The sequence below is a fragment of the Lepidochelys kempii genome, chromosome 6, assembly GCF_965140285.1.
Source record: "Lepidochelys kempii isolate rLepKem1 chromosome 6, rLepKem1.hap1, whole genome shotgun sequence".
In the NCBI taxonomy this organism is placed as follows: domain Eukaryota; kingdom Metazoa; phylum Chordata; order Testudines; family Cheloniidae; genus Lepidochelys; species Lepidochelys kempii.
Genome location: NC_136385.1, coordinates 121,955,857 through 121,970,402, shown reverse-complemented (window position 1 = coordinate 121,970,402; position 14,546 = coordinate 121,955,857). Strand labels below are relative to the sequence as shown.

The 14,546-nt window shown below is 47.2% G+C and overlaps 1 protein-coding gene across 1 annotated transcript; it reads right to left on the bottom strand.

The window, feature by feature from the left end:
* Nucleotides 1-5,100: 5,100 nt before the first annotated feature.
* On the bottom strand, nucleotides 5,101-14,211 carry L3HYPDH (trans-L-3-hydroxyproline dehydratase). Its single transcript, XM_073349965.2, has 5 exons — nucleotides 13,702-14,211; nucleotides 10,401-10,570; nucleotides 8,194-8,316; nucleotides 7,451-7,588; nucleotides 5,101-5,671 (listed from the first exon to the last, which is right to left on the bottom strand). The coding sequence occupies exons 1-5, from the start codon at nucleotides 14,189-14,191 to the stop codon at nucleotides 5,546-5,548; spliced, it is 1,047 nt and encodes a 348-aa protein (XP_073206066.1). The 5' UTR covers nucleotides 14,192-14,211; the 3' UTR covers nucleotides 5,101-5,545.
* Between the last annotated feature and the right edge of the window lie 335 nt (nucleotides 14,212-14,546).

The window sequence follows — 14,546 nt, the reverse complement described above, 5'->3', positions numbered from 1 at the left end:
CTTTGAGGAGCTGCCCGAGGTAAGTGTCGACCCCCTGACCCCTCCTGCACCCCACCCACCTGCCTCAGCCTAGAGCCCGCACCCAAACTTCCTCCCAGAACCTGCACTCCCTCCTGCATCCCAACCCCCTTCCCCAGCCTGGAGAAAGTGAGTGAGGGTGGGGGGGCTCAGAGAAGGGGGCAGGACAGGGGCGAGGCCTCAGGAAAGGGGCGGGGCAAGGGTCTTTGGGTTTGCACGATTAGACAGTTGGCAACCCTAGTGATGGTACCCCCTTCCTGCCTCCCTAAGCCCACTAGCTAGTGGTTAAAGCCCGCACCAACAACGTAGGAGACCTAGTTTCAAATCCCCACACTGCCAGCTTTGAAGCAGGGACTTGAAACAACATCGTCCACCTCCGAGGTGAGCGCCCTCATCACTGGGGCCTGGGGAAGGGGGTGTGCGTGCGTGCGCTTTTCTGTGTCTCTCCTGTTGAAGCTGCTTCACTTAGTCCAGTGATGCCCAAACTTTTCCTGCCGCGTCCCCCCCCACCTTACTAGTAATGGAAGCTGTCCGTGCCCCCTCCATTACTGCACGGCTGGCTCAGCAGGGGAGTCGAAGGTGGAGCTGGGGACAGAACTGACGCTGGGGGAAGGCGCTGGAGCTGGAGGCGGAGCTGGCCTGGGGGGCAGAGCGGGACTGAGGGCAGAGCTGGGCTGGGGCAGAGTGGAGGTGCAGCTGAGGGCAGTGCAGGGATGGGGTGCAGTGACGCTGCAATTGGGGTGGGGGAAGAGTAGGGGGCGGAGTTGAGCTGCGGCTAGGGGCAGAGCTGGACTGAGTGGTGCCCCCATAGGGGTTGGTCTGGGCCCTGCCACGTGCCCCCTCGAACATTCCTCCATGCCCCCTCAGGGGTGCGCCCCACAGTTTGGGGACTATTGACTTAGTCATTGGCGCAGGGACTGGAACCTGGGTCTCCCAGGAGCGTTTGCTAACCACTGGCTATAGTGTAATTTTCGCTCACTGGCCCAATGACTATTCAAGTATTAATACAAAGTGGAACTGCTCCAAGAAGCGGGATTAAAAGAGATCCACCCCTGAGTCATAGAAATGTCAGCAGGAAGGGACCTCAGGAGGTCATCTCATCCAGCCCCCTGCATGCGCAGGATTGAGTATACCTCCATCATCTCTGACAGTCATCAGCTGGGGCCTCATCAGTGCCACGTATGGTGGAAAAATCATCGCCCATGTCTTACCTACGACACCCCTGATAATAAGGACACTACCCTATAGCCGAGTGGAGGGAGCATTCAGAGGGGAAGCTCTGGGTTCAAGACCTGGCTCTGAATCAGGCAGTGCTCTGAACACTGGCCTATTGTGTATATGGGAAGGCACAGATACCACCCTCACGAGTGTCTGTAAAAAAGGGCTGACCTGGCTCTCTTTGGGGCAGGCTAACACCCACGGCCCTCACCATTTCCTAGTGGTACCTTAGGGTAGCTGCCCGCTTAGCTTGCTGGTTTCTGTGAATCCCTTTTTTAGGCACTTATCCCTCCCCATAGATTATATAGGGAGACTGAGCACCTAACTATTAGAATCAATGTGCGGCTAGAAGGGACCTCAAGAAACCATCTAGTCCAGCCTTCTGCACAGGGGCAGGACTCAGAATACTTTGACCACCCCTGACAGGTGCTGGTTGTGGCTGTGGATTCCACTAGGTAGCAGGGTGCCTAAATATTAGGCTTTGTAGTTCTGAGCCTTTGGTGGATCTAGCCCAAAACATTTTGAAGATAAACCATTCTGGGCACCACAAAAAATTATAGAAACCTGCCGCCCCTGGCCACAGCAGAGGCACTGGGCTACTACATACCCACCAGGTTCCAGACGTTTTTTTTAGGCATAGCTCACCCATGTCCTCTGCTGCCGCTACCCATATGCTACCCTGGCTACGCTGCTGTTTATACTCATGCTAGCTCACGGCAAGTTTGTGTCGCTGTAGCCATAGACTTAGGTGATAGGAAAGGCAGAAATCAAATTGGCTCAAATCATGGTTAAGCTTTTTAAGGGACGATTCCACTGTTTTCCTATTGTGCATTCTATAGGTGGATAAATATGCCCTAGAGCTTAATTAAAATTGACAAACATTAAGAAATACCTCAATGCCTAAACTCCTTTCAAACTATGGATATCTCCTAGCTTGTTCCATGGAAGCTGCCATTTGCCTGCTAGAAACATCTCTTTCACCAGCAGAAGTTGGTCTAATAAAAGATATGACCACACCACCTTGTCTCATCTCCTAGGATCAATATGGCTGCAACATCACTGAAAACAGTAAGGTACTCATTCTTCATTGAAATTAATAGAGAGATTGATCTCAAATGGAGTTATCAGATACTATTCAATATATATTTTTACATTTTTTAAAATGTACATGGAATTTTAATTTGACTGTTTTTTTCCAGACCACATCCAAGAATTTCTCTGGCTCAGAAATGGTGTGATTGTGATTTTTTTTCTCATTTGCTGCCTCTTTGTCCTGATTTACCACAGTATGGACTGCAGGATTTGGCCCTACAAGCCTAGCAAAATACAGGGACTCTGCTACAATGATGAGGGCACATCAGTACCTAGCTACAGAGGAGCACATGCTCACTTGGCCTAAATTGACATAGCTCCATTGGCCTCAATTTACATCAACTGAGGACGTGTCCCAGCAAACCATACATCATAGTATGCCACCAATTGTATCTACTCTGATGCTACAATAGCCTGGTTCATTGCAGCTGTTTTTTTAAAAAAGCACCTGGGATATTCTGATGGGCAGGGGGGCTTCTTCAGTTTCTCCCCTTGAAGCTGTTCAACTGTAGATAAATAAAACATTTTGTAACAGGGACTGGACTTGGGATCTCCCACATGGGGGCCCTAACCACTAGACAATCTCGCTCCCTGGCCCAGTGAGTATTAGGCATTTAAGCTGCCTGATTGCAGGTGCCCGTTCATGGATCGCTAAGCAGAGCTAGGCACCTCCAGGCAGCCCAGTCTTAGAGTGGCAGGGCTTAGCACAATCCCCCCTCTGATCAGCATCTCCAGTTGGCTAGATTAGGCAGCTCCATGCTTAGCACAATGGCTTTTGTGGATCACATTCTAAAGTCCTCCCTCTCTCTTCCCATTCACTGTCTAGAGAGCCTGGTTGCCTAACTCAGCTTTGAGGATCACAGTGTTGTTCCTAATTTTCTACACAGCTAAAGTAGGCACTGTGATGCTCAGCACTGCAATGCCTAAGTCCCTTCAGGGGTCCCACTCCTACTGCCCTCATTTTTACAAGTGGGGAAACTGAGGAACAAATTACCTCTCTTTCAGAGGGGCTGAGCACCTGCAGTTCCATTTGGCTTTGACAGGAGCTAGGGTTGCTCAGCACATCTGAACAAGGCCTAATCTAATTTGTTACTAAGGGCTTGTCAACACAGGGAAATTTTATGTTACAGCAGTATAATTTAGGTGGATGCTGATTCTGGTACAGAGTGCCTTTTTTCAGTATAGCTTAAACTCCTTCCTAAGCAATAAGCTAAACCACAGAAAAGGTCCCTCTTAAACCAGAATAAGAGCATCCACCTGGGGGCAATACTTGTATAACTACAGCAGTTTAAATTCACATCTTATGCTATACTGAAGTATATTTCCCACGCAGACAAAGCCTCATGCTCTTTGTATTTTTCCATTGTATGTATATATACCACATAGTAGCAAATATATAATCCCCCTCCAAAAATGCTAACTTAAACAGTTCTGCATGCATTGAATGACTTAGCAGACTTTAAAGAGGTCTTATGAAACTGAGTTTCATAACACTTTTGTGGTTTTAAAGGGCAAGATGAAATGGATGAGAAAGATATCAAGTCCTTGAAGTTTTGAAGATAACACTGAAAACATGCCTGAGAGCAAAATGAGTAGTGTTGCTTTCCTGAATCTGCAGGCATCCTGAAACAAAAACTTGGAGGGTGAATGACCTCAGTTATCTCAGTGGGCGTTACACCTCTTATAATCACTTATAGATTTCAGCATCAGTTTAACTGTTTCATAGGTAACAGTTTCAACAGAAACTTCTAGTTAAAGTACTTACTCCAAGACTCCAAACTACTTTCCTAGGTGCCAAACGGGTTCATGTCTCAACTAGCTGTTAAAGTCACCAGCTTCTTCATCCAACTACAGATATGCATTGTAAATATAAAATCTGAATTTATGGGACAGTATAAAATGAGTTTATCAGGCACTAGGGTTGGATTGTACCAATTCATCACATTTACTAGCATTTTTATATCAAGCTGCCACATTTTTTTCTAGTCTGCTCTATCATGGTAGCACAGACTCCAGGCTCACAATTTAGATTTAGCTTGCAATAGATTATGAAGGGTCTAGCTACACAAGTGAAAGGCATTATTTACTATTTAGTACGTTACATCCAACCACAACAGTGGATTGCATATTATGTAGTGCTACAAACATACCCAGCACTTTACAAACATAGGGCTCAATCTTGGCGCTACTGAAGTCAGATTTTTACGGTTGACTTCTTTGGGATTAGGATTTAGCCCATATAGAGAAATTCCCTGCCCCCAACGGATTTGTGATCTGAAACAAAGAGGACACTGGACTACATATCTGAACATAGTGTGGGGATTATTGAGAAGTAAGGAGGGATCATATTTGAAGAAATGGAGGCTAAATGATTGGAAGGACAAAAGTATTGGCAAAGTATGACCCAGCCTACGCCAGGTGCAGAGGGCAGCATATCAAAAGGCACAATGCCAAGAATGCAGAAAGGAGACAGATGAATAGCAGGCAGAGGCATGGTAGCCCCTTGTTTGTCATGACAAGGAGCCTGAATACGAAGTGACTTGAGACAGGATGTCAATGGAAGTACCCACTGACAGGGGTAATGTTTGTAGAGCAGGAAAGATAACTTCAGCTCTGGTATCTTTTAAGAGATCTGAACAAGGAAGCAGGCCAGACAGGTTACAGTAGTTAAAGTGAGATGACCAAGTCAGGGCAATTGAGCCAAAAACAATGACTGTGAAACGCTTAAGATCAGTGACGGAGGCCATGTTACAAGAATTAAAACAAGAAAAATGGGAGATCAGAATACTGCATTTTAACAGAATCCTTGCACTGAAGTAGAGTTTAAAGTACATAATGTCTTTACAAGAGGCACTTATATTTGAAATTGTCCCTTCAAGCTTCGCTTTGTTTACTATCTAGCATTTGAAATATAATTGTAAATGCAGTTTCAAACAGACCCAGACTTGTATAATACATGCTAATCACTACAGAATAATGTGGCCTGTGATCTTTATTTGTAATACAAGTAATCATGATACCAGGAAAGTTTTTTTTAAGCTCTGCTCTATGATATTTAAATGAATTTGTTTTTAACCATTCATAGCTGCAGCAGTCTATGAGGAATATATGAGCTAAGTAAATACAGTGTATTTATATTTCCCCCCTACAGATTACAACGATCATCTTTTTGATATTGGTTACTATCTAAAAGCTGGCAATTGAATGATGGCAAAGGTCACTTTAGAGAAAATCCGTATTTCAGTGGGTCCTCCTCTTCAACAACGAAGGTTGCTGTTCCAGTATAAAAGGCTTCTCCTGAGACTTCTACTACAACAGCGTTATAGTCCCCACACTTTGCTTCCTGAGAAGAGAAAAGGTTTAGATTTAAATTGAATGGGCATTGAGGGGGTTCTTCGCTGTTTACAAAAGAGCATTACTACACAGTAGGTAGCGGAGTACAATAAAATTGGGTCACCAATGGCACTGCTTCTCTGGGTGTTCCTCAGCTCTTACCAATTGCAGTTACAGTCAGAGGGCTTTTGTTTACTTACAGAGTCACTCGCAGATATAACCCACCTACACCCACAGCTACATCAGTCAGGAGTGTATTTTCACACCCCTGACCAACTAGCTATGTCAACCTGTCTTTCAAGAGTAAACTAGGCCTTACTGAGCCACACCTTGATAATGGCTTCTATTTGGCACAGGCCAACCTAGCTTGGACTGAGCCATCAGTTAACAGGCAAGAAGTGTATAGCTGCTGTATAAAAGATTTGAAATAGCAGCCTATGACGACTTCTGCGGGGAGCTCCAGGAAGGCAAGTCAAGTCAAGGAAAGGCTCCACTATTGCTGCAGGAACAGAAATCACAGTTTAAGGCTGTGTCTACACTAGAGGCCTCACAGCGGCACCAACGCAGCTGCGCCGCTGTAAGATCTCTCGTGTAGCTGCTCTACGACGATGGGAGAGAGCGCGCCCGTCGACATAATTAAACCACCCCAACGAACGGCGGCAGAACAAGCTCTCCCGCCGATATAGCGCTGTGCACACCACCACTTATTCCAGCAAAACGTATGTCGCTCAGGCGTGTGTTTTTTTCAGCCCCCTGAACGACATAAGTTTTACCGACATAGGTGGTAGCGTAGACATGGCCTAAGATCGTGCGGTTTGCTTATTGGTTTTGTTAATCAATAGTTTTGCACTTTAAATGGAACTGCAGTTACCTCTGGCAAGCCTGCCTCAGACACATGGCTCCTTCCCTTTCCTAGTCCAATAGTTGTTGGGGAAATTTTTCTGACATTCACAAGCTTTCCCATCCCAAGTTCATCCCATTTTCCTCCTTCCAATGTATGCAGCCTCCTATGTCTCTCTCTAATTGTTACTCAGCTGAACCTAATCTTCTTTGTAAATCACTCCCACCAGCCCATGTTGCTGGTGCTCTTCACTCAACTCCCTCCAATTCAGAAATCTTTTTTTGGAGAACAAGTGCCCAGAAGGCAAGATTCTAGCTGTAACCATACGAAAGCCATACAAATATTGCTCTCCTCTGATGAGGAGCCTTTGTATATACAGTGCAAAACTGCACTGGTCTTTTTTCCTTTCACTTCGAGTTCATCTTTGATCTGGAGTTGGCTGTCACCCCCAAGTCTCTTTCAGCAGTGCCACTTCTTCGGTTTGTCACACACAATGTCTGTTTTGGATTATTCCGCCCCTGCCCCCATTTGTATTATTTTCTGCCTATGTTCCTAATTATTTTAGGTCTCTGAATTATTCCTCCAGCCTCAGTTCCTTTCAATTTTGTATCATCTGTGAATTTCATCATCATACTGTTTATTCCTTTCTGTATAGCCTATGATCATAATGGAAAGATTACTGTGTCAGGTGAATCTTCGTCCCTATTTATCCATAACACACTGCTCTCAGACACAATCTGTCAAGACTTGCAATCTCTGCTCAAAACAGGCCCAGGACTGAAACTATAGGGATGCTACAGATCAGAAGTGACTACAGTGGCAGAGCTGTCTGTAGACAGTGCAACTATGCCTGGTTTAAGCCTGTGCTGTTAGTTCCTCACTGGCATGAACACAGAATTCACAACAAACACCTTAAAATACACAGAAAAGAAGAGGTTTGCTGCTTGCCTTCACTGCTTTTCCAGTGAACAAGGAACCAGTTGAGCTGCTTCGAAAGGTTCTGGTCTGATTCAGCTGGATGAGTCCCTTATGGTATTGTAAGGCAATGCGAGCAGTTACGCCTGAGCCTGTCGGACTTCTGTCGACCTAAATTAAAAAATAAAACGTTCGTTAGCTTTTAATTTTTCTCTTTTATTACAAAAACACGAAAAACGCCTCCCCCTACAGTCCATAGCATTACAGACATTGGCATTTCCTAGCTCTGGGGTTCTGTAAATAGACAGGCTGAGAGAAGCACAAAAGAAACTAAGTGGGTTCTGGCACTTTTAGACTATGATTCTGTTTGGCAAAATACTAGGAGTGAGGGATCCTAGTTTGACAATATTCATAATTACTACTCAAGTATTAAACCTTCATGTTACTTTCAGGTCTGTAACACTTGCAGATAATCACTAACAGAATCCAGAGCAACTAAATTCTCTCGACTGGTATTCTCTGGATCATTCCCATGTGACAGTTGGGAGAGTCCTACCTACTAAACTCATTTTTAATCCTTACTGAAAGCCTCTCTCACGTTTTCAGAAATATTTACCTGCTTTCATTCTGTACTGAAATAGTTTACTGTTAAGGAACAGACGACACTTCAAAGACAATGCCTTTGCAGCACCGTGAGAGAATTTAACTCATTCTTAATAGACACACAGACCAGGCATTACTTATCTTGTATCTCTTAAAGTAGCATGTTTTCATACCTGTGCATCTGCAAACACACAGATGTTGGTTGTTGGTTCATCACTAAATGCATCTTTTCCATCTGTTAATATAGTACCGTAGAGGAAAGCAAGCTCTTCGTTATCAGGGTGATGAAGTTTAAACTAGGAACAACACACAAAATGGATATACAGACATATACAACAATCAAATATTTTCAATGAAATTGCAGTAAGATTTTTACAAGATGACCGAGGTGGGCGTGCACACAGGTATAAATGTGCCATTCTAATGACTCTTGGGCACATTTGTTTCTAGCCCACAGGTAACACAACTGAGGCTCATTAGTGAGGACAGCAACTTTTTTATCTTGTGTTCACTTAAGACTACAGACATCGTGGAACTGTGGAATTTCCCATGTGCAACTCAAACCCTCAGGTATTTCTTCAAGATTTGACTTCACTGATTTCCTAAGCTCTGTTCAGGATGCATTTTTCAGGTCTAATATTTGCTTGACTACAAACCATCAGTGTGATGTTGTTGCCTGGGGCTGTACAGGGATGTGTGCGTTGAGTGGGAGGTGGGACACGCACAAACATGACAGACATTTAAACAGACTACAGTAGACAATTTGATGCTAGATATGGGCGCTCCTGAAGTCATTAAGAAGACATAAATACAAAATTCAAACTAAAAATATGCTAATATTACACTTTTTAGTAAGATCACTCATTCAGAAGGCAGTACAGTAGACTGGAAACAGCAACTCCAGAGTCCTCAGCCCTGGCTCTGAATTTGGATTAGGGCTAGTCTACACTAGAATGGCTACAGCGAGGCAGCCGTACCGATGCAGCTGTGGTACGAGTGCAGACACTCTATGCCAATGGGAGAGAGCTCTCCCGTTGGCACAAGTACTCCACCTCCCTGAGCAGCGGTAGCTGTGTCGGCGGCTTTTCCATACCTCGAGCGACTTAAGTTATAGCGAAGTAAGCGCAAGTGTGTACAAGCCCTTAGTTGAGGCACACTGAGATGAAGAGGTTTCCCTAACAGTAAAATGAGGATAATAGCTGCCTACCTTATATGGGTGTTGGAAAGACTAATATTTATACAGAGCTTTGAAAATGTAAATTGCTAGAAAGATGCTAAATATTATTTGGGTATTATGATGGTTAAAACAGAGCCATTTGTAACACAAAGCATCTGTAATTCGGTATTGTGCTAAGACAACTAAAGCATGGGAAATATAGAACATAGTTGAAACTTTATGGCTTTTTTCCCCTTAAAGCGTGATATAGAAACTGTGTCAAAAAAACACAGAATATTGATCACACGGAGAAGTTATAACATAACATCTTCCACAGTGAAGAAAACATTAAATTAACCTGCTATGAGTAATGCCCAATTCTACAAATAAATGATTTGCATTCAGCACCTAATGTGTCGGGCGTGTATTTGATAGGTATATGGTGTACACGCCACTTAATCTTGCTAGACACATCACAAAACACAACAATGCAGTTGCTTCACAGTAGTGTATGCTGAGACCTAATGTGGGAGGCAGACTATGCCACACAGGGGGGAGGGATAGCTCAGTGGTTTGAGCATTGGCCTGCTAAACCCAGGGTTGTGAGTTCAATCCTTGAGGGGGCCATTTAGGGATTGGGGCAAAAATTGGGGATTGGCCCTGCTTTGAGCAGGGGGTTGGACTAGATGACCTCCTGAGGTCCCTTCCAACCCTGATATTCTATGAAAAACCAACCAACAAAACAAAAAGAATCTATGAAACCTGCCTACTGGAGTATTCTTATGCCGTCCTCTGAAGCAGCTGGTGTTGGCCACTGTCAGAGACAGGATACTGGACTGGGTGGACCTTGGTCTGATCCAGAAGGGCAGTGCCTATGTTTCCTGAAGCAAGTTGTGCTGTGTGTGTTTTCTGCATTTTAAAAAAATTTGTATTTGCAGCTGGACACAAACTCCCCCACTTCCAGCACCTCTGGCTATCTGGATTATTCAACACATTTCTAGCAATATAATCAACAGTTTAAGTTAACTAAACTGTAAAATTACATTAACAGGGCAAGAACAGTCACACCCATAAACACCTGAGAAAGTCTATTATGATATTTACTCTTTGTTTTAAATTCCAGGTATAGAATTCCAACGTCATGAATAATCTCCTCTAAGAAAAACCCTGCAATATTACTACGTTGTTAGAAAAGTATTTGGGGTATGTTGGCATCTTCTGTACCTGTCTCTTTACTGCTTCTGTTACTGCACTTGCTGCATCTACAAGATCCTGAGTCTTTGAAGAACAAACATCTAATCCCAATCTCTCAGCACTGAGAAAGGCATAGAAAGCACCACCATATCCAATATCGACCACCACCTTCCCATGGCCAGGAACATCAACGGTCACATCTAAACAGAACAGGAGAGAGGGAAAAGCAAACAGAACCGTGCATGAACATATATGGCTAATATTATCTCCCCCCCGACCCCAACCCTCTCAACACAGGAAACCAAATTTTATCCTAATTCACACCCCAGTGCAACGTTGCTGATTTTAATGCAACTGTTAGCATAGTAACAAGGATAATTTTGTGTAGCACTTTGACAAAGGATAGAGGTAAGTGCTGAGTCTTATAAGAGCCTGATCCAACTTCCATTAAAGTCAATGGAAAAACTCTCCTGTTAAAATCCATAGGTCAGTTTGGGTTCTAAATCAGGGAACAATTTGTCCTTGTCCTTGCTGAGCTGAATTTGGCCAACTATACAGACTGTACTCTTTCCAAATTAGAAGTATTAGATTTTTTTAAAAACAATTTATCTCATGCTTATTAATGCAAGATAATGCAATCAGATTCAATCAATTCAGAAGGATTCCAACAAACACAGTAGGGTAAATCAACTTAATTACAGTGTCAGATTTACTTTGAAGTGAGATGTAAATATAGTTAGATGCTAAAGCAAGTGAATGGCACAGAACTCCACAGGAAAGTCAAGGAACACAATGCTAGAAATCGTGTCATGAGTTTCAATCATTAGAAATATTAAAAAACCCAAACCAAAAAACAAACGACAGTGAGTAGACCAATTATTAGATGCAGATATAAAATGGAAACAAGGAGTCTTGGAAAGGAAAGGATGCTGGAGGGCAGGAAGCGGAACAGCTAAAGGAATTAATGCAGTAGCAAAATGAAATAGCAAAACGCAGGAGACCATCAGACTGAAGAGTGTGAGTGACTCCTAGTGTACTTACAGAAGCTGAATATGGTTATGCAATAATGAAGACACAAATTTGGGATAGCATATCATCCTAAAACATTGCAGGTATTGTGAAGTCTCTAATCTATCCGAAGTTCTGCTCTTTTGTTACTTAATAAAGGGTCTCAGAAACATTAGGTAGGTCATCTGCAGAGAGCCCTACAAAGCAGAGTTCTTCATCCTCTCGACCTGGTCACCAATTTCAACATCGGGCAGATCCATAGTCAGGTCTATTCTTCTGTGGAGTCAAAAGTAGGTACAAACTTCATTAAAAAACCCCTTTCCCCACCAAAAGAAAAGGAGTACTTGTGGCACCTTAGAGACTAACCAATTTATTTGAGCAGAAGCTTTCGTGAGCTACAGCTCACTTCATCGGATGCATACCGTGGAAACTGCCAGTGCATCTGACGAAGTGAGCTGTAGCTCACGAAAGCTTCTGCTCAAATAAATTGGTTAGTCTCTAAGGTGCCACAAGTACTCCTTTTCTTTTTGCGAATACAGACTAACACGGCTGTTACTCTGAAACCTTTCCCCACCAAAACATTCACCTGCCTGTCCTCTTCCTACCCTTAATGAGTGGAGTATACAAAGTTAAAAACAAATCATTCCTCTGTTTTCTGGAGTGATCTCAGTAAATGGTATCTCCATAACTACCCTGCAGACCAAGAGACACCAATCTTGGACAAGCTTTCTCCTTCAAACTATTGATGTTTACACAGTCTTAAATTACCCACTCTAATTCCCAGGAATAAGGGTGCACTCAGTTTTGCAGAGCTGGAGGCTGCCAGCCCAATATGGGCTCAGGTGGCAGCATCATGCAGGGCACAAACTATAATCCTTTCTGCAGAAAGTCTGCTGGCTGCCAGAGCCCTGCCACGCCCTTTGATGCTGCCACCTGCTTCCAAAGGCAAGGGGCCTGCACACATGCTTGAAGAAAGAAAAGGAGTACTTGTGGCACCTTAGAGACTAACCAATTTATTTGAGCATGAGCTTTCGTGAGCTACAGCTCACTTCATCGGATGCATGCCGTGGAAACTGCAGCAGACTTTATTTATACACAGAGAATATGAAAAAATGAATTATGAAAATTATGAAAAAATTTCATATTCTCTGTGTATAAATAAAGTCTGCTGCAGTTTCCACGGCATGCATCCGATGAAGTGAGCTGTAGCTCACAAAAGCTCATGCTCAAATAAATTGGTTAGTCTCTAAGGGGCCACAAGTCCTCCCTTTTCTTTTTGCAAATACAGACTAACACAGCTGTTACTCTGAAACATGCTTGAAGCTGGTTGCAGCATCAGAACCAAAGCACCCATAACACCCCTCCCTAGATACCTCACAAATTCACACGGGGGCGGGGGGGCAGACGTGGGGAAAGCGAGAGCAGGTTTAGTGCTGTTAGTCATGCACACAGTCATCACTTTCACCCGTGGGGGCCGTACAGTCTGGGGGGGGGGGAAGAGAACAGGGGCACCCCTCCCCAAGGCTCCAGTGGATGAGGGTCCCACAGAGGGGCGCTCGAGGATCACCCAAACAAGGGGTGCCCCCACACCACGACTGGGGGGCTGACAGACCGGGGCTCAGGCTTTCAGGGGTGCCACACAGGCGGTGGTCACCGCAGGGGGTCCCACAGAGCGGGACTGGGGGATGACCCAGACAAGGGGCGCTCCCACACCACAACTGGGGAGCTGACAGACAGGGGGTCACAGGGGTGCCACACAGGCGGGGGTCGCCCCCGGGGGGTCCCACAGAGGGAGGCTCGGGGATCACCCAAACAAGGGGCGCTCCCACACCACGATTGGGGGGTTGACAGACAAGGGGTCAGGCTTTCAGGGGTGCCACACAGGCGGGGGTCGCCCCGGGGGGTCCCACAGAGCGGGACTGGGGGATGACCCAGACAAGGGGCGCTCCCACACCACAACTGGGGAGCTGACAGACAGGGGGTCACAGGGGTGCCACACAGGCGGGGGTCGCCCCAGGGGGTCCCAGAGGGGGGCTCGGGGATCACCCAAACAAGGGGTGCCCCCACACTACGATTAGGGGGCTGACAGACAAGGGGTCAGGCTTTCAGGCGGGGGTCGCCCCGGGGGGTCCCACAGAGGGGGGCTCGGGGATCACCCAGACAAGGGGCGCTCCCACACTACGATTAGGGGGCTGACAGACAGGGGCTCACAGGGGTACCACACCGGCAGGGGTCGCCCCCGGGGGGGGGATCCCACACAGACGGGGGCGCCCCGGCTCTGAGGAACAGGAGCCCGGGGTCTGCCCGCGGCAGGGGCCGGTACCTGCGGCGGCGGCGAAGGCGGGCACGCTGTGGAAGCGGACGCGGCTGCCGCTGCGCTGCCCGTCCCAGGGCACGAAGGCGGTGACGGGCCCGCAGGGGCAGTGGATGGTGACCGCGGTCTCCGGGCGGCTCGGCGCCGGCACCAGGCCGCCGTCCAGGGCGAAGCGGCCCAGCGCCAGCACGGCGTGGCCGCACATGGTGCTGTAGCCCTGGCCGTGCAGGAAGAGCGCGCCCAGCTGGGCGGCCGGCAGCTCGCTGGGCACCAGCACCGCCGCGTACATGTCGCGGTGCCCGCGGGGCTCGTGCACCAGCAGCCGCCGCACGTGGTCCAGCTCCGCGCCCATGTGGCGCCGCCGGGCCAGCAGCGTGGGGCCCGCGGGGCCCGGCTCCAGCCCGCCCGGCACGATGCGCAGCGGCTCCCCGCCCGTGTGCATGTCCACCACGCGCGCCACGGCCCGCGCGCCGGGCGGCAGCCAGCCGGGCGCCGCCATCGCCGCTCGCCCCGCCAGCGCCGCGTGGCGGCCACGCCCAGGCGGGGGCAGGACCAATGGAGCCTGTCGGGTCCAGGCTGGCCACGCCCAAATGGGCGGAGTCCGCCCGACGTCGTGCACCAACGGGGTGCGGCTTGCGCGGTAACCGCGCCCATAAGGGCGGGTGCGCGGCCAAGCGGGCCCCCATTGGAGGAGCGCCGGGGAAACCTCGCCCAACCGGGCGAGAGGCCGCAAGGAGCTCCGCCTTCAGGTAGGCGGGGGCTATCCTGGCCTCGCCCACACGCGGGATGGGGGATGTGAAACCCCGCCCCCAGTAGGGGCGGAGTCAGCCCGCCGTTGCCACGCAGGGGAGAAG

Excerpts from the sequence above, each read along its gene's own strand:
- L3HYPDH (XM_073349965.2), bottom strand. The coding sequence starts at position 14,191 with ATGGCGGCGCCCGGCTGGCTGCCGCCCGGCGCGCGGGCCGTGGCGCGC. Across the intron at positions 10,571-13,701 it reads CGCCTTCGCCGCCGCCGCAG|ATGTGACCGTTGATGTTCCT; the intron begins GTACCGGCCCCT and ends TGTTCTGTTTAG. Across the intron at positions 5,672-7,450 it reads TCACTGGAAAAGCAGTGAAG|GAAGCAAAGTGTGGGGACTA; the intron begins GCAAGCAGCAAA and ends TTCTCTTCTCAG.